The sequence below is a fragment of the Trachymyrmex cornetzi genome, unplaced genomic scaffold (assembly GCF_001594075.2).
Source record: "Trachymyrmex cornetzi isolate Tcor2-1 unplaced genomic scaffold, Tcor1.1 scaffold319, whole genome shotgun sequence".
NCBI lineage: Eukaryota > Metazoa > Arthropoda > Insecta > Hymenoptera > Formicidae > Trachymyrmex > Trachymyrmex cornetzi.
Window position 1 is genome coordinate 287,020 of NW_017297887.1, and position 18,955 is coordinate 305,974.

Sequence of the window (18,955 nt, forward strand, 5' to 3'; positions counted from 1 at the left end):
TAATAAGTTTCTGATAGGTTGAAATCTTAATATCTAATTCCTGTTCCTCTATTGTGCTCAGGCCAGACAGAATGATATATATTATATAATATAATGTAAAAACTAGACAGAATGATATAGACAGAATGATATATATTATATAATATAATGTAAAAACTAAATCAAAGATGTCACCACTATTATTGAATTTGGAATTAAAAGTCTGTACTATCGACCTTGATTGAGTTGGGTAATCGGTTTAGCATCCCTTTAATGAAAATATTATTTAAAAGGCTTATATGTGAAATATAAAAATTTAAAAGGCTTATATGTGAAATAATTATTTCTAGAGCACCAAAAAAGGTAAGCAAATAATTGGGTAATCGGTTTAGCATCCCTTTAATGAAAATATTATTTATCTAAAAATTTAAAAGGCTTATATGTGAAATAATTATTTCTAGAGCACCAAAAAAGGTAAGCAAATGTATGCGTCCGGGGTTTTCGGTCCGTTAGTTCTAGTTTTTAACTTTTTGAAATGGCAACCCTATGTGCAATGCAAAAGTAACCGGAATACCAAGAATACCAAGATTCCTTCCGTCCCAATGAAGGAATAGTGTAATAAAAGGTCAGCGAAAGGAATACAGACATCGGATGCAAGTACATTGGCGATGGGGAGAGGGCGAGAGAGAACTAAATGAAAAATGAAGCCCACCACGAGTGAAACTCGCCACCCGTGGTCCGTTTCACAATCCACTAATTGGAGGAACAAACGAAGCGCATTATTGGCCGCATTGTGCGTATCAGATAATTGTTGTGGCCGTCGCCGTCATCGCCGCGAAGTGGTGTATTGGAATCACAAAGCGCCGCGGCGACCACGCGGTTTGCTCATTGCGAATTTAATTCATTAATTAGAAAAGGTCATCAGGTCAAGTAATTCGAAGTATCGAGAGATGAAACGAGTTGATACGCGTTTATCGGGCATGGTTTACTATCCCGTCGATGTCAAAAATGCAAGGCTGAAAACGTAATTGATAAAATAAGACACGCGCGTTCAAGATTTCGAGAGAAGAGAGAAAAAAAGGGAGATAAAGAGAGAAATTTAAAGTTAGGCGCGTTAACGGTGAAATCACGGTGAACCGGAAGGATTCGATTATATGGAAGAATTAAAAAAAACTTTCCATCGAGAAATTTCTATTTGATGAAGTTATAAAATAAAATAGATTAAAGAAAAGATTTTTTTTTTTTCATGTATGCTTGAACAAATTATTTTAACAAACATAGCCAATTATTAAAGCGAAATTGTTAAAGACATATCGAAACTGAAGTTATAATCGGAGCGCAAATATATTTATTCGAGTTATCAGTTATTTTGGGACTTTTCTCCGAAATCTCTCTTCATTTTTTTATCTTTTTTTAAAAAATACTCGCACACACACATCAGTAAAAATTTATTTATTTAAAAACGAAAATTTAGTAGAATTGACAGACGTAGTAGATTTTTTTACAAAGAATTACTATAAAGAATCCTAATTTATTTATTTTATTTTATCTTATTTTATTTTCTTCCATTTGAGATATTATTACAAATTACCGCGACAAAGACTGGCGATAAAAAATCGTTTCAATTCCGTTTTGATGTTCCTGGACGTTGTTACGAAAGCGACGTCCGATTATAAACGGACCTTTTCCACTACCGCCACTAACACGACACACATGCGTTTCAATTTATAATCTATTTATTATTATTTTACTGCTTGCTATTGTTCGTTTTACTATTTTATTATATCCCCTGTTTAGCGTTTTAACAGAAATCTCCTTAAAATAACGGAAATCAAGAACGATTTTAATGACTACATAAAGAGTTTAGACGATGAAAATTATAAAAATGAGCGAATTTGCTAGAATATTTATAATTTTATTGATCAACATACCTAATCAATTTGCTCATTTTCGTAATTTTCACCAAGTTGTGTGATGCACAATCGAACAGAAATGCACGATTTACACTGAAAAGATACTAAAGTTTAATAAATACTCGTTTGAATAATTTTAAGTAAATATTTATTAAATGTAAATATATTTATTTCATACAAAAATCATTTATTTCATTTAATTATTATTTTTTTATTGAGTAAAAATTTATTTATTGTAAGTAAATATTTATTTAATACTGAGTTTTCTTCAGTGTAAATTTTTTTCAAGGATCGACGGCGAAAATACGCCGTACACGTTTTACCATTTGTACTTCATTTGTACGTGTGCGGCTCTTTACTTTGCGACGAAGGAAATCCTCTCATGGTATAAGAAGCGTCTGTGCAACCGTATTATTGCGTGAAGTAAGAAAATAGCGAAAAAGGCTCCAATTTATCCCCGTCTGTCCGCCTGAACACGACGAACGGTCAAATTATATTGTAACTTGTAAACGAGGTCGAGAAAGTCGTGCGGGCCTCGGGAAGTTTACAGTCTTGGACGTGAACCGCCTTCCGTATCCTCTGATGAGTGAAAAAATGTAACTAACACTTGCAAATAAACTCCCGTTTTATTTAATTTTAACTCAACGCCCTTTGAATTTGTTAATCGCAGAAGCGACGATCGAACACAAAAGCGATGATCGAAAACATTCCGTTTTACGCTGATATATCATTTTCATGGTGTATTTTCATAAAAATATTCGAATTGGCTCAAGGAACACACCAAGAGAAAGTAAAAATGTCTATTTTAACGTTATGAAAGTCAAAACGATGATTTTTTTATTACAAAATTTAAAGACTGTTTATTATTTATTTACATTTTTATATTTTTTACATTATCGAGAATTCTCGTAATTTCTTTGCATAAACTCATTAGCTGTTCAAATACTCATTAGTTGTTTATTTTATTTAATTGTTGAATTTTATTCATAGGAGCTTCGTCTCTGTTTGAATTAAATTTCAATTTCTTTGTATTTACATAATATTTTTATATTTATATATTTTCCATTTTTCATTTTATATTTATATATTTTTTTTTATATTTTTATATTTATCTTTATTATTTATTGAATGTTAAACAAGGACGATACATCGTACGCATCATTCATAAAACGGAACACACCTTTTTGAGGCTACACGTTCATGTGATTTCAATTTAAAAATATACAATTTATTATTAACTGCTATTTATCTATCGCTATATTATTCATTTATGTTCCGATTGATATAATTTAACTTCATTTATAGATGAGGTTTAGATTTATAAATTTGTTTCTATTGACGTTTTCCCATTTGCATGTAATTTATTTCTACATAATTATTCTCTTTTGTGCCAGAAGTTTATAGAATTAATTTAATTTCTGCGTAATATATATAATTAGATTTCTTCCCGTTAAGAATCGAGAAGTAGGAAATGTCACGTTAAAGAATCCCACGGGAATTCGAGAATTGTGTTCATAATAGACTACAAAATAGACTAGTAAACTATTATGTAGTTATATCGTCTCGTGCATATCGCGACCTTATTATATTTTCAAAGAATAAATAAATGAATAATCGAGGAGATGATTCTTTTGATCGCGATTTTTGAAGCCAACGAATAAATGAATCATGAAGAGGAACCTTTTGATCTCAATTCAAAAGATTCTACGCTCATCACTTGTTATTATATAATAGCAGCAATATCCGATCATGAAATGATATCCTTTTCTACTGACGCGTGTGAATCTTTGTTTCAATTTTTAAATCTACAATACTTTCTATCCACAAACACATTCTCTTATTTTTTATCTAGTTTATATCTATATAATTGTTTCTCCCCTTTCCTGTAGAAGATTTATAATTATATAATCGATTTAATTTATGTCTAAATAATTTTACAGATTTTTTATTACGGAAAAAACGGTTTGCTGAAATATTAAAAACTTTAGTTAGATATAGATCTGAAAATAATTTTATGGGATCTTTAAAATAATTATGTACGAACTAATTATATAATACACTGAAAAAGAATTTGGTAATAGCTACTAAATGTTAAATAAAATAATTTCAATTAATTGTTTGGTTATAATATATAATCAAAAATATTCTTATTTTTCAATCTAAATAATAAAGGATTAGTGAGCCAAGCTGGTTATTCGTGCTTACATAATATTATTTAATGTGCCAAATAAAAATTATTAAGTATAAAAGTACGTTTCGATCCTTTATATTGGGTCCTCAGTGTACAATTTATAACGTACAAAAATTAAAAATAAAAATAATCGTCAAAAACCCGCATTACATCTATTTATTATATAACAAAGATTTTATACGCAAATTTAAGAGTCTTACTTCCTTATAATTCTTATTTTTCTAAATTTTTTCTAAATATTTAGCAATTGTTACCAAAAGATTGGTTATATGTATTATTATGTTTAATAATAATCACTAAATATAAATATTTGAAAGAGTAAAATTATTTCTGGATATATTAATCGTAGAGTCCGACCGAAATTTTTACTGAAAATAAAGACGAACACTCATTACGTATCAGTTTCGCCTGAAACCATATATAGCTCTTCTTAATAAATATTAATTTTAATGTGTAATTATTGTTTCAATAATTAAATTATGATATTTATGAAGAAAAAATACTTATATTCTTTGACCAAAATTGACCGAAATTTCGGTTTTTGATTTCGGCCGAAATTTAATTATTGTTTCAATAAATTTTATGATATTTATGAAGAAAAAGTATATAATATATAGGCATGTCTATATATTAGGTGTCAAACCTAATTCCTGCCGTTTTTCGTCTCCAAAATTGATTTGTTTCGAAGGGAAATACTTTAATCAAAGTATTATTAAAATAAAGTATTATTAATTAGTAATAAAGTAGAAAATAGAGGAAATTACTTTGATTAAGGTATTCATTCATCTTCCCTTCGAAACAAATCAAATTTGGAGACGAAAAATGGCAAGAATTAAGTTTAACACCTAATATATAGCCTTTATAGGATTCTTATTTTTTAATTTTAGTTTCGGTTTCGGTTGAAATTAACATGTAGCCGAGTGTTTCGGTTCAATTTTGACAAAAGTTTCGGACTCTAATTAATCGAACATTTAATTAAAATTTCATTCATTCAGTACTATTTATTTCATTCAACATTTCGTAGATACTACCAGATTCTTTTTTCAGTGATAGGACGTTCAGACTGATTACTAAGGCCCAGTTTCACAACTCATGCTTAACTCTTAACCGAGGTTTAACTTGTTTCTCATCTTTTTCCAATTCTAAAATTGGAAAGAGACAATGAATAAGTTGAACCTCGGTTATGAGTTAACCGTCAGTTGTGGAACTTAAATATCAAAACTTCTTGCACTTATCATGTTCGAATGTCTTATATAATTATTTTGAAGTTTAAAACAAGGTTATTTTTAAATCTGTATTTGATTGAAAATCTTTAAGTACTTTAGCAAAACTTCTTTTTCAATATAATTCTTTCACGTATGTATAATGCTAGCAAAGTCCGATCACGAAAGTCTCTTTCTACTGACCACCACGCGCGAGCATCTGTGTTACGATTTCTACACACAGAAAAGTATGGGCTATACATAAAAATTATTTATTTCAAGTATTTCAAAAGTTCATAATCCGCACAAATCATAAGTTCATCAAATTTATTTAAAATCTATTTTGAATCCTAATAAGTTTAATCCTTTAATCAAGATTTTTAAATTAAAATAAATTTGACTTGTTTATTATATAAAAAGTCGCTTCTTTGATCAATTAAAAAAAATAAATAAATTCTTATTTTGAGTAGATGATGATGAGTTTTTCTAAAATTTATAAAATAAATATATTTTGATTATTATAAGGATTATTAAAAAAAAAAATTCTTTGTTAAATTATTACACTTAAGAAGAAGAAAATCAATTAAGTAATCTTTTCTTAGCAATATCAATAGAATGATATTTTTTTGTAAATTTACTTTTATAAACTTTTTTTTCATAACTTTTTCATTTTTCTTATATTTTTTAAATTTAATTTACGTCAATATATAGAGATTTATGTCCATATAATCGATGCAATTATCTTCTTCCGCGAAGAGACCTTTAGCGGGATAGAAAGGGTCAGAAAATCGCACAGAAATTCGGAGAAACGGAAGTTTATACCTTGTGCAGGGGCCGATGTATCACTTGGTTTCCGACCCTCGTTCCAGAAGAATGGCACTTTGAGTAAAGATCTCTTTCCTTCTCTTTTTATCTCTTCAGATAACGTCTCTTCGATGTCTCCGCGACAGAGTGACCGCGCTTGGAGCACGCGACCACTTTATACCGTGCTGGTGCCGTTGGTGGACGGTGGTGGCGGTGGTAACGAAAACCCACCCTTCCCACGCACCCTCTCACCACCTCGCTCTCGTTACCCCGGTAATACCGTCTCGATATCTCGCTGATCTCTCTGTTTTGGTTCGTCAGTCTAAACTGATTATTTCTTTGATTAATTTAAATTGCTTTTCCCCTTTTTCTGCTATTAACTAGTTTAGCTGCTGGGAGTAACTTCAAAGTGGTGAAATGTCTGATTAATTTTGCTAAAGAAAATAATTTGATTATTTGAACTGTATTAGTTTTGAAGTCAGTCTTTCGTCTGAGGACATTTATTTCTCAGGATGTTCAATTGGATTGTGCTGAACACCTCGGATTTTCTAATGCTAAGCTACTGTTTTGATCGTAAGACTTTATTATAATAATATCAAAAATTATCAAGAGAAATGAGACCTCTAATTTCCTCGCAGAAGCTTGCACTGGATCTTCTGATCTTTGAAAATTCATGGTACTATCTTTGTCTTTGTGGATCGGAAATCTATTAGGGAAAACGAAGAAGAAGAAGCCGTTTACATCTGTTATTTCAAAAGGGGAGGTTTTTCTCTCTTTTGTCGAAGAAAGAACAAAATACCAATGTTTCTTTTATTGAAAAAGACACAATCTTTTTGTAAAAGATCATTTCTCTTTCAATAAAAGATGCGATTTCTAATTAGTATTTTTGCAAAAGTTCGATTCAGACATCGCCCATCCCTAAATTGATGAATTTCACGACATGAAAACGTGTTATTCCGCGCGTGTTATTCTCTTGGGAATCATCGCGAATTATTAGGTGTTAAACTTAATTCCTGCCGTTTTTCGTCTCCAAAATTGATTTGTTTCGAAGGGAAGATGGATGAATATCTTAAGCAAAATAATTTCCTTCATTTTCTACTTTATTACTAATTAATAATACTTTATTAATAATACTTTGATTAAGGTATTTTCCTTCGAAACAAATTAATTTTGGAGACGAAAAATGGCAGGAATTAAGTTTAACACCTAATATTATATCGTTTCCCTTTTGCTGCTTCTCTTCCTTTCTCTCTTTCTCCCTCTCTTTCTTTCTTCGTCTCTCTATTCCTCTTTCTCTTTTTGTTTGAAAAAACTTGATTACTCGTATGACACCATGTCCTTCGAACGAGGTGTCCCGGGAGCATCGAGTGCCCTTTTGATTGCAGCTTTTTCGATTTATGCTATGACGAGTTCTCAAGCGAGCGAGAAAAAAAGAGTGATTCCAATTTTTAACATCATTGTTCCACAATGAACGATTTCCGCTTAAAACTTTTCCTTCTATGCGTGTGGAACTCTCCGCGCTCAACTTTTTCAAAAGTCTGAAAAATAAATGCTGTGATACTTTATTTTTTCCTCTGCTCTTTACCTAAAATTCTATTTAATTCACTCACTTGCGTAATCAATATATTATTATATATGATACGACATATATAACACATTGGACGTGAATTTTTATCAAATTTTTACTTTGGGAGAACAAAAAAGTCCAACACAAACGTCTGTTGCATCGATCGCATTTCGATAGACCACACTCGGAAATTTATTATTATATATAATTATATATACATATATTTATAATATAACGTTATTTCTTGCGACACGCATATTAATTGTGTTCTAATTTAACGTGTAACTAATTTCGAAAAATCATTACGTATTAAAAATCGCAATATTGTGATATCAAAAATTGAAGCGCGATACAATTTTCAATTTTAGAAGGTCTCGAATATTAATATTGAAAAACATAATGTTAGATTATTAATATCAAAATATATTATAATAATAATTATATTTTTTTTCCGAGGCTGTTAAAGGATCGATTATTTAAGGTGCATTCCATTTATCTTTTGCAACCCTCGCGAGGATTAACTCTTGTTTAACATTTGATAAACAACAAAGATGAAATCATGAAAATATAAAAATATGACATGACGCATAATGATAGCTAAATATAATTTCGGGCAAGTTTCTGATTAGTGGCAATTTTAATAGCGGCTTTATATATTGGCTTATAGAATTTGAAGTCAATTCTGATTAGTCACGTTGCAAATGTCATTACTTTGAACTACATGAGAGTCTCTAATCAAATTAGAGTCTTTCTACACAATTGTGCACAATTTTTGAAATTTCTTTGATATTTTTTTGAAGGTTTACTTGGTCTTTTTACATCACGAATGAAATGATATGAGCGTTATATGAAATGATATGAAAACGAGAAGTGGAACGCACTCTTAGATGCACGCGTGAAAGAACGATAGAAAAAAACATCTCACAATTAGATCTCGAATTTTCTTATATAATCTTAACATTTTCTCTCCAGTTTTTTATTTAACTCTTTTATGTTGTATCTGCTTATTTCCATTTTTATCAATGTAGATTAACTTTAATCTTTTTACTTTAACTTTTAATCTTGGTTTAACTTATCTTTCTGTTCCTTTTTCGAACTTTTAAAAATAGAAGAAAGATAGAAAGTAAGTTAAAGAGATACAAGTAAGTTAAATTAAAGTTAATCTGTATCGGACATTATTTTATTTTTACTTGGCTATATTTCTAGAAGCGTTCGAAGAACGGTTCTCCAATTGCTTGAAGCAGCATGCAAGCTGCACAATGTTCTTTTTTCGCAGTTTCGCAGATGAGATGTCGCGGCAAACGATGATACGACCCAAGCAGAACAACAAATCACGACAACGTCAAAATAACATTAAAATGAATCGGATATGATTGAAAAATGACTTTTAATGATCATTTTGTAGTCATTTGATATTATTTTGATACCATAATGACTTGTTATAGGATTAGGGATACACTGAGAGAATTTTTGGTATTTATGACTATAATTATGTTACCATAAGAGAATGATTGTAATTATTGTAATTTAAATATAATTTATAGTAATTTTTTGAACGATCATATAAAATATGGAATAATATTAATATAATGTTTTAAAATGTTAAATAGACCAAAAAACTTGCATGGATATGAGTATTAATAAAAATATTGATTTAAATGAAATAATTAGTATATTGAGAAAAAATATATAATAGAGAATAACTCAAAAGAGTTCAAAAAGAAGAAATTAAAAGAAGAACAGCTACGAGCCAAACAAACAAATTTTAATATATAAATATAATAGAGCCTTGACATTAAACATAAAAATAAAAATAAAACAACACGAGAATATATGTGTACCTAAAACTAACGTTTCGACCACCTTCGGGTCATTTTCAAAGTTCTAAATCAAAATGTGAATAGCGGGTGACAAAAATAAATTAACATAAGTAAGTAATCATATAAATACGAAGCCGAAAAATAATTGAAAGTAAATCTTCGCTGTTTAGGCCGTGATATCAGTTGTGTGTAGTCGACATAAGCGTAGATCCCGGATTCATGCCAAAAAAACAAATTTCGCTGAGTATCCAAATATATGCAGTTAATATTTTATTATAGTTGACTGAGTATTGCTTTTTTAAGATATACTTCTTTTATATTATTTATTTTAACTTAAGTTTAAGTTTAATTTTAAGTTGTTCTGACACACTTAGGAAATTTTAGTTTTTGACACTACAATTTTAATATATTTGACTGCGTATTGCAATTTTAAGATATATTTCTATTGCATTATTTTTTCTAGCCGCATATGACTTTTGCATTATTTTTTTACGTTCCGACTCATTTAAAGATTTTTAATTTGTTATACATTGCGCTGCATTGATCTGTACTGTTACACCGTTTTTGTAATATTTTTCTATTTTTGAATATGATACTTTACATGGATTATATACTTCACATACTTTGTGTTAGCAACGAAATGCTATATACTTTTATTATTATAATTTTCATTTTATACTGTAGAATCTGGATTTTTCTTTTGTGAGAAGGACGTACGAACGTTACTTGCTTATTGGCGTTATCAACGGTTTTTTTTATATTTGGTCAACATCCATTGTTATTGAATCATGAGGTACATCCGGGCTTTAACGATTGACAACTGTATATATTTGTCGTTGGATACTCAGCGAAATTTTTTGGCATGAATCCGGGATCTACCCCTTATGTCGACTACACACAACTGATATCACGACCTAAACAGTGAAGGTCTACTTTTAATTATTCGTATTTGATTACTTACTTATGTTAATTTATTTTTGTCACCTGCTATTTACATACATTTTGATTTAGAATTTTGAAAATGACCCGAAGGTGGTCGAAACGTTAATTTTAGGTACACATATATTCTCATGTTGTTTTATTTTTATGTCAAGGCTATTATATTTATATATTAAAATTTGTTTGTTTAGCTCGTTAGCTGTTTCTCTCTCTCTCTCTCCTCTCTCTCTCTCTCTCTCTCTCTCTCTCTCTTAATTTCTTCTATACGGAGAAAATAATATTTCAATCTCTATTATTAATAATATAAATTTATGAACATTATTTAAATTATTTTATTTAAATATTCAAGTACGTATTTATTTTTATATACACTCCCTATTATTTAATATATAATAATTAAAGATTAGCACAAGTATATATACAAATTATGTATTACTATCAATACAAATCAATACAAAATGTATTAATATGGAATAATTATTTAATTGCAAATAAAATAATCAATTAATATAAGTTTATAAATGTTTTTTTAAAATAATATCGACAAACATTTTCAACGCTTTCAGGTATTTTATTTACACAACTTAACAATATACCTCATAAATACATACATCTATTCTCACATATATTGAAGTAAAGTAGCAGTCGTTGTGACAAAATCACATCACATGGCGAATATAAAACAATAAAAATATACATAATTTATACAATTGTAGGCCAAGGGCTTGAAAAATTGAAACCGAAAAAATATCCGTACATTCTCCGACATATGTTATACACACTCATGCATACTACAAACGTTTCGTGTTTTCTTTACAAACGGCGCATCAAAATGACATCGATGATAATCTCCGTTGGTAGGTACTTTTGCTTAGTGTATATCAGGCCTGTCCAATTTGAGCTCCGGAGCCAAAACGCAAAGTTATCGACGCAAAAAATTCAGTATAAGATTTCACGGCTGTAAAGTATTGACTGGTGTTGATTCGCGTCTGAGTGACGCTTATCAACATTTTAAGATTTCAGTCTCTGAAATGTTATATTGAATATTTTTGCGTCGATGATTCTTGTCTTGGCTCCGGAGTTCAAATTGGCATGTCTGGTGTATATATAGTTGGCCCCTCCTGTTATATAATATTAATATCTTCGCCACGTTCCCCCATGAGAATTCTTGTAGGAAGTCCTAATGCTAATCCACATAAAATACAGCATGAATTCTTCATGGCATTTTCTCCTCATTACATCTTATATACTCACAAAGTTTTACACATTGTATTTACACATTTGGATCAAATGGGAGTCAATAGAAGTGAAATAAAAAAATCTCTAACTAAGCTCAAAGCCCGCGCCGGCCTGTATCGCGTACAGGAGTTTCTCGCGTAGGATTTTCTCATCCGGAAACTCGGGAAGTTTCAGCAAGTTCATACAGGTACTCGAAGTTGGCAAACGATCCACGGTGCCGGCATGCTGGATGCAGAATGGTGGATCGAGTTCCTGTGAACAAAAATGCATCAAGGGTCGAACAAACAATGGAGAAACAAATATCACAAATGTAATATAATGATTAGAATACTGATTGTTGTTAATCAGATTCTAGGTTGAGATTCAGTTTTGTAATCTAGTTTTCTGAGATACTGAGTTGTAGAATCGCACATATATTTACAACGCACCTTGAATCCCAGGAGAGGAGGGCGACTACAACTGGTAACGAACTTTAGTAGTTGGCCCTTCTGCTGATCGTTGAACTCGTTGACGACCTTCCAGAAGGCAGTGATAGTCGGATGGTCGAGCGCATATCCGCCGGTATAATTCGTGTGTAACATCAAGTCGTTCACATCCACGGGAATTTGCGCGCCCGAGATGAGTACTTGCAGCTCCTTGTTGTTGAACATTTGCAACCAGTCAAGCGGTACCACACTGCCGATTCCTTGCTTGAACGCGAAACACTGCCCACGTATCTGCTTGTTCAGTTTATAATCGGCCATCAGATGAATGTACTCAATGCGATTGTGACTTGTCACGGGGATGTTGGCGCCGCTCGGCTTCAATTCGTCGATCCGTCTCTCGCCAAGTTCGTCGCTGAGCACGGTAAAGTCCAATCCGAGATCTGCCACGTCGCCTTTGTAACTCTTCAGATAGAGAAGGCTGCGATACATGATGGGATCGAGGGAGGCCAGGTGATGCACGTCCACGTCCGACTGACGTCCGACGATCTTCGACAAGAAGAACTCAGCGAACGGCAATTCTACTAGCAGATTCTCGTATAGTGCCTTCCCCAAGATCCTGCCAATAAAGTAATAATGTTTCGGGAAATCGTCAACTAGCAACTGCACCGTAGGATTCGGGTACAGCATGTTGTCCTTGGTGAGTTTGAAGAAGCCGCGGTTAGGATCGAAACTGGTCTTCAATAACTCGGATAAAAACTCTCTGAATAGACCGCCACCGTCGACACCGGCTTCCTCCAATCCCGCGGTATTAACCAGCTGAACTCGCATCTTCAATCGCAGCTCTGGTTCGTTTTCCGGTGACAACTTTTCGAAAGCGTCTTCGTAGAGGTAGTTTCGTCTCACGGAGATCTGTATCGACGGACCCTGCATGAAGTGCGCGAGTTCGCCCTGTTGTTCCGCTTTGTCTTTGTAGATTAACGATTGGAATACCACTACACGATTATTGAACGGTACAACAAATGGTATCTCGCGCAAGAGCGTTAATGTCCGCACTTCCGTCGCCGATAACGGTGGCCCCTCCTCAAACTCCTCCCTCGTGAAGGCCCTCAGATTCTGAAAGGGCACGTATCCACGTAGCCGGCGTCTACGGAATGCAAAGTCCTGCGGTTTGTCAATGGGAATGACGACGTTGGATGCGATCCAATGGCCTTCAGGACAGAACTGCCGCCTGAGATCACGCGTGTGTAGTTGCCGTAGAAGACCCACCGTGACCTTTGATAAAATTATAATATACGTAAGTATAAAAGCAAATTTATAATAAATTGATTTTTATGACTATGTATAACATTATTTATCACAATAGTGTAACTCTTAATCGCAATTAATAAAACTTACAGAAACTTGAACATTTTCTTTGAGATAAAGATTAATTCTAAATTAATCAGAGAATCGTTAATCTTACTTAGAATTAGACATCGGATTTTCATGCAGATATTTTTGCAGACATGCACAAAATATGCAAATATGCACAAATAAATATGCATTTTTAGAATACTTTTTTAACAAGACAAATTTCTATTTTGATGTTACTTTCCAATGTGCTTTCTAAATAAATATGAAATTGCATAAGAATCCAATGTCTAGTCATTAATATGTAAATTTTACAATACAAGTGAGCGAGGTCATGAATGCTAAGCTATATCTTCATGGTTATTAGAAATCTAATCTGTCATGATAAAAGCTAGGACAATTTAAAACAAGCTTTTAAAAATTCTGTCCGTTATATATCAAATGGTCCTTGCATATAATATTTATGTAACAAGAGCGATATTGTATCACTCATGCCTTTTTCTAATGTAGATTAATTTTAATCTAATTTAATTAACTTTTTATCTTTTTCGAATTCTAAGACTTAGAAAAGAATAAAGAATAAATTAAACTAAAATTAAAGTTAATCTACTCTCTAAATTCTTTAGAATGAAATCTCACTTTAAAGAGTGAAATTTCAAGACTGAGCCAGTCTTGAAAAAGAATGCATATGATGCATGGAAGCTAAACAATAATTATCATTAGATTTTAAAGATTTCAAGAAAATATCAGAATCTTAGTGAAACCTTGAACAAGTGCGTCCAGATCTGTGTATCGTGTCGGCACTGAACAGCGGACGTAGGACCCAGTACAGCGTTTTTGTAGTCATCGCGCACTGTGGGTCGAGTATCAGGAAACGCTAGTTCCACTAGACCTAAGCAGACACCCTTTAGATGACCAGACAGCACTGCTAGCTCCGCGATGGTAAAAGGCATTGTGTGCTGCTGCCGGTTTTTGGACACATGTTCTATGGAAGTTGGCTCGAGAAAGAACTCCGTGTCGTGCAATGTCGCGATTAGCAGGCTAAACAACGAGCAGAACACCGCTAGTAATGGGACTATTCTGTCGGTGTCCTCGGTTGAAAGAGCGATTCCACGCGATATAATCTGCAGAAGAGATGTGGCGGCACCACCACCAAATAACGACGTCTGGCGAATCGACGCTAAGCTGGTCCACAGATGTTTAAGAAACACCGGCTTGAATGCAAGCATATAGAGCAGTTTATATTTTTGAACGGCCAGCTTATTCGTGATAAGTAGATGATGGCATAACCGACACAGTGGTTGTAGCAGCACCGGGGGATCCGATTGGCTCTGTTCAATCGCCGATAGAATACCGTTTACGCGTTGCTGCTCGTTTAACATCTCAATGCACTGCCGCAGGATATCAGCCTGTTCCTGATCGGTCACGTTACCATTCGATTCGTTGTCTGAATCATTATCGATCTGTCGCTCCGAAATGCTTTGCTCGGCCATCAACGGCACGATAGTTGAACTCAGAGACGCAAGCACTTGCAAGTAATTCGTCAGCACATCCTCAGATTTGCACCATGCTACGAAAAAAGTCAAGTATGACATTTTTATTAATTGCAACGTTAATTTATCAAAATTAATTTATAAATTCAGTAAAAATGTAATAAAATTAAATTGCAAATATTTTGTCAGCATTATACACAGAGAAAAAGGTTTCTTTGGATTTAGCGTTCCTATTTATTTGACTAAAATTTGTTTCATTGGAACAACACACACACACATATGCTTGTACGAAATATTATATGTTTGAATAAAAATTTTGTTGTTTCGTTCAAGAAACTTCTATTGCTTGACAGAAATAACATTATTATTTGAAGTAATATCTCTCAATTAAATAATATACTATTTGGTTACAATGAAACAAATTATTTATTTGAAAATGGCAAAATATAGATATTGATAGAGGTTGTTCCATGCAAATAATTACTTTCTTCTAACAACAGAATTAAATGAGTAGTGCTATGTGCTATATCAATTATGTTTGTGCCGTACAGCTGATCACACAAATACTGAAGATAGATATCTGTTCAAACAAATAATGTATTTAAGACAAAAATATACATTATTTCAAATTCAAACAATCGCACTTATTGATTTAAACATTGGTTTGTTTGGATTATTCCAAATCACAAATTTATTTAGATACAATAAAATGTATTAAATTCAAAGAAATCTTTTTCTCTATGTGGAATATGAAAAATATTACTCATAAAAAATATGAACATAAACGTAATTAATATGAATAAGAACATTAAAAAATACATAAATAATTCAACATTATCGAGAAGACTGAATAATATTTTGTTTGTCTGTTGTAGAATTAAAGCTAATAATGTTAATAGAGCTTTTTGTTTATACTTACAAAACTGATTAGACGAATCCAATGACAGTACACAATAAAGCAGGTTTATCGTAGGTATCAGTTGGAGTCGATTGATACAGATAATTAACTGGATATATGGAAAGTCTTTGAATTCTGCTAATGCAGGCACAACAAACATGCGAATAGGATCGGACAGTCTGGGCGAGAATACACTTCCGCACAGTTCCCGCAGCACGAGCGTGGAGAAGTTCTCCCTATGATTTACGTAAGAAATCAAGTCGACAGGTCGTTTGATCATGTCCAGTAAACACTTGGAGATCGGCGTAGGCGCGACCGACGTCACCTCCACCATCGGTGGTACCTTCTCATCCAGTAGCTTCCTCAACTGCTCGAAGTAATTATGTTGGATCAGGTAGACAAATATACTTTCTAGATGCCGATAAGTGTGTTTAGATGCCGATAACGGTAGCACCTTTTCCATGTCTTCTCGCGTTGTGAATACCTCCAGAACTCGTAACGGTATCGCCAGGGAGTATGCTCCATCTGGCAACGTTTCCGTGTTGTATCGCATACACATGCGAAGAATCCATCTGTACCGAACAATGTATTATTTAAAATAAATGTCATATATATATGATGAACATTTCATAGAAGGCCCCTATTTTGTAACTCTTAACAGTGTCGTTAAAAATTACAAATAATCCCATAAATAATTACTAGAATTTTATCCCATCTAATAGCAGATATTAAGAGGAGCCATTATATCTACACTGGCCATAAAACTACCTTCTTTTCTATATTATTATAATATTTATATTAATAGTTTACCGCAGTCTCCACAGCCATTGCGATGAACTTATTGACTTCAATTTAATTTCTCTCTGGTGCTTCAAAAAGTGTTGAAGAATCCATATCAGTCTGTTAGCGTCCAAGGCATGATTATAAAAGAATAACAACTTTCGCAGGTATGGCACTAGTTCTTCTAGGCTCAGGTTTCTGCGTCCGGCTGCCTGTTGCGCTTCATCAAACTCCTTCCTCTTCTGCGCGCACACCAACTTCCTGGTGACGAAGCTGCGTATGCGCGCCTGTATTTTCAGCGCCGCATCAAGCTTCTTGCGCTGCTGCTCCCTCTTTAGCCTCTCTAACTGTGCATGCTGCAGGAGAACGGCCCTCTCATCTCGTTTGCTAGCACCTGATAAATTCTGCTGTGGCTTGCGCCTATAATCTCCCTCAAAGCTATACATGATTCATGATCAGTTGTTTGACACCTTGAGTTTATCTCTGAAATATTTATTAAATATAGCATTAATATACATAATAATAATTATATAAAACAAATAAAATATGAAATGCAATAGCAATGTATAATTTTCTCTCATATTAAATAATCATTTACATATCTAAAACAAAAATTATAATTTTGTAAAAATGTATAGATTGTGCTTGTATTATATGTCATATTGATTTATCGAATAAATTATGTATTTTTTTCCTAAATGATAATTTTGTCCCTTTCTGTGTAAAAGAATTATTGCTCCATTAAATATCTTTTAATACAATAAAAATGTTAGTACAAGTCAACTTTATTTTGTCATTTGACTATACACAGTTGACTTTGATAATTCAAGTGTCTCTATGATTTTATATAATGACAACCTATCACTTTATTTCTAGATACCTAGTTTTTACGATAAATAATTACCACTTATGCATCTCATTCCATTTGATAACAATTTACTATTTTTTTTTACTAGTTTAATTTTGTATTTAACTTGATATATGTAATTACTATTTTCAAAAGACTTTACACACACACACACACACACACACACACACACACACACACACAAAATTTAGAGTCAAAATATTTACATTTTTGTTATTTATATATATGTGTGTAGATAAATTAATTTTATATACACACTCATCTATCCAGTGTTATCTTGTATTATCTTTTATTGTATTCCATTTAATTCCTTACAGCCGAAAATATTTTAATTTGATGAGAAATCTTATTGTTTAAGTTTTAATATATACAAGTGAACTGTTTTCGACATTTTAACTTGATCAAATGTTTTGCTTATTATATTAATAATACAAAATATGTATCTAACGTTATATATAATTATTATTCTGTTAAATATACTACAATTTAAAAGTCCACAATAAAATTTATGCATCCTGCTTAATCATGCTTGGACTCAAAACTTACCTTCAGCGCAAATTAAAGGTAATACTCGTAACAATTACAGAGACAACTGAACCATATTCATTCTCTTGAAAGAAATTGACGGGATATTTTCTGTAATTAAGATTCTCATGTTCCCCCTCTTCAGCGTAAAGTCCTCTCAGAGCACGTACGAAAGTCTCGTCAATTTTCAAACTTCGGTTGGTATTCGAAGGTTAAACACAATCGAAGATTCTTAACGCAACGTTCTCGACCTAACGAATGCCGCGACGACGGATCCGCGATATTGTATGACACTCTGTCGATCCTTCACAGTCCATCGCCGAGCAGAGACAATGACTCGCGACGGGAAGTTAGGGATGTGTGTATTGTGGCACCTACTCCGTACACGTCTAGTCATCGAAGATCGCCATGTTTCGACCCTTCGACGAGATCCACATTTGTCAATGCTGTCTGCTCGACTCCGAAGTCCGAAGTCCAACCACTTCAATCTTCTGTTCTCTGTACACCAGCGCACCAATGTCCATTTTAGTGATCTGGAAACTAAGTTTCACATTTATTTTACGAAACTGTCGATAAAATTGTAACGAGAGAGAAGGACATACCCATTCCATTTCTTAAATGAGTACGTGTCAAATAAGAATGTATATAAATGTATATTGTATATATAATGTATATAATATAATATATATAATATAATATAATATAATATAATATGTAATATAATATAATGTATATATATATATTGTATAATGTATATAATCACCGACGAGATACTATTAAAAACATCCTTACGGGAGTTCGCGTCCTTGTGAATATTGAAGTGATTAAGAGTTAAAAACTGATAATATATTGTACTAATTTTATGATTTATTAGTTTAGTAGATGTATTTACGTATTTATAACTCAATAATACTAGATTTTTCTTTAAAATTGAGATTTCAGTGTTATATATATATATATAT

General features: G+C 32.4%; 2 protein-coding genes across 2 annotated transcripts in view; both read right to left on the reverse strand.

Annotated features, from left to right (window-relative positions):
* The window catches only part of LOC108762710 (allatostatin C), a 20,415-nt gene extending 14,192 nt beyond the window's left edge, over positions 1 to 6,223 (reverse strand). The window contains exon 1 of the mRNA XM_018509833.1: positions 6,108 to 6,223. The gene's annotated coding sequence lies outside the window, so the exon portion shown is untranslated. The remainder of the gene's footprint in view (positions 1 to 6,107) is intronic.
* Positions 6,224 to 10,990: 4,767 nt separating this feature from the next.
* On the reverse strand, positions 10,991 to 18,395 carry LOC108762722 (ubiquitin-protein ligase E3C). The gene is made up of 6 exons (XM_018509853.1): positions 18,015 to 18,395; positions 16,631 to 17,083; positions 15,842 to 16,392; positions 14,194 to 14,999; positions 12,083 to 13,351; positions 10,991 to 11,906 (listed from the first exon to the last, which is right to left on the reverse strand). Exons 2-6 carry the CDS (start codon positions 17,044 to 17,046, stop codon positions 11,739 to 11,741), a joined length of 3,210 nt encoding a protein of 1,069 aa, XP_018365355.1. The 5' UTR covers positions 17,047 to 17,083; positions 18,015 to 18,395; the 3' UTR covers positions 10,991 to 11,738.
* Between the last annotated feature and the right edge of the window lie 560 nt (positions 18,396 to 18,955).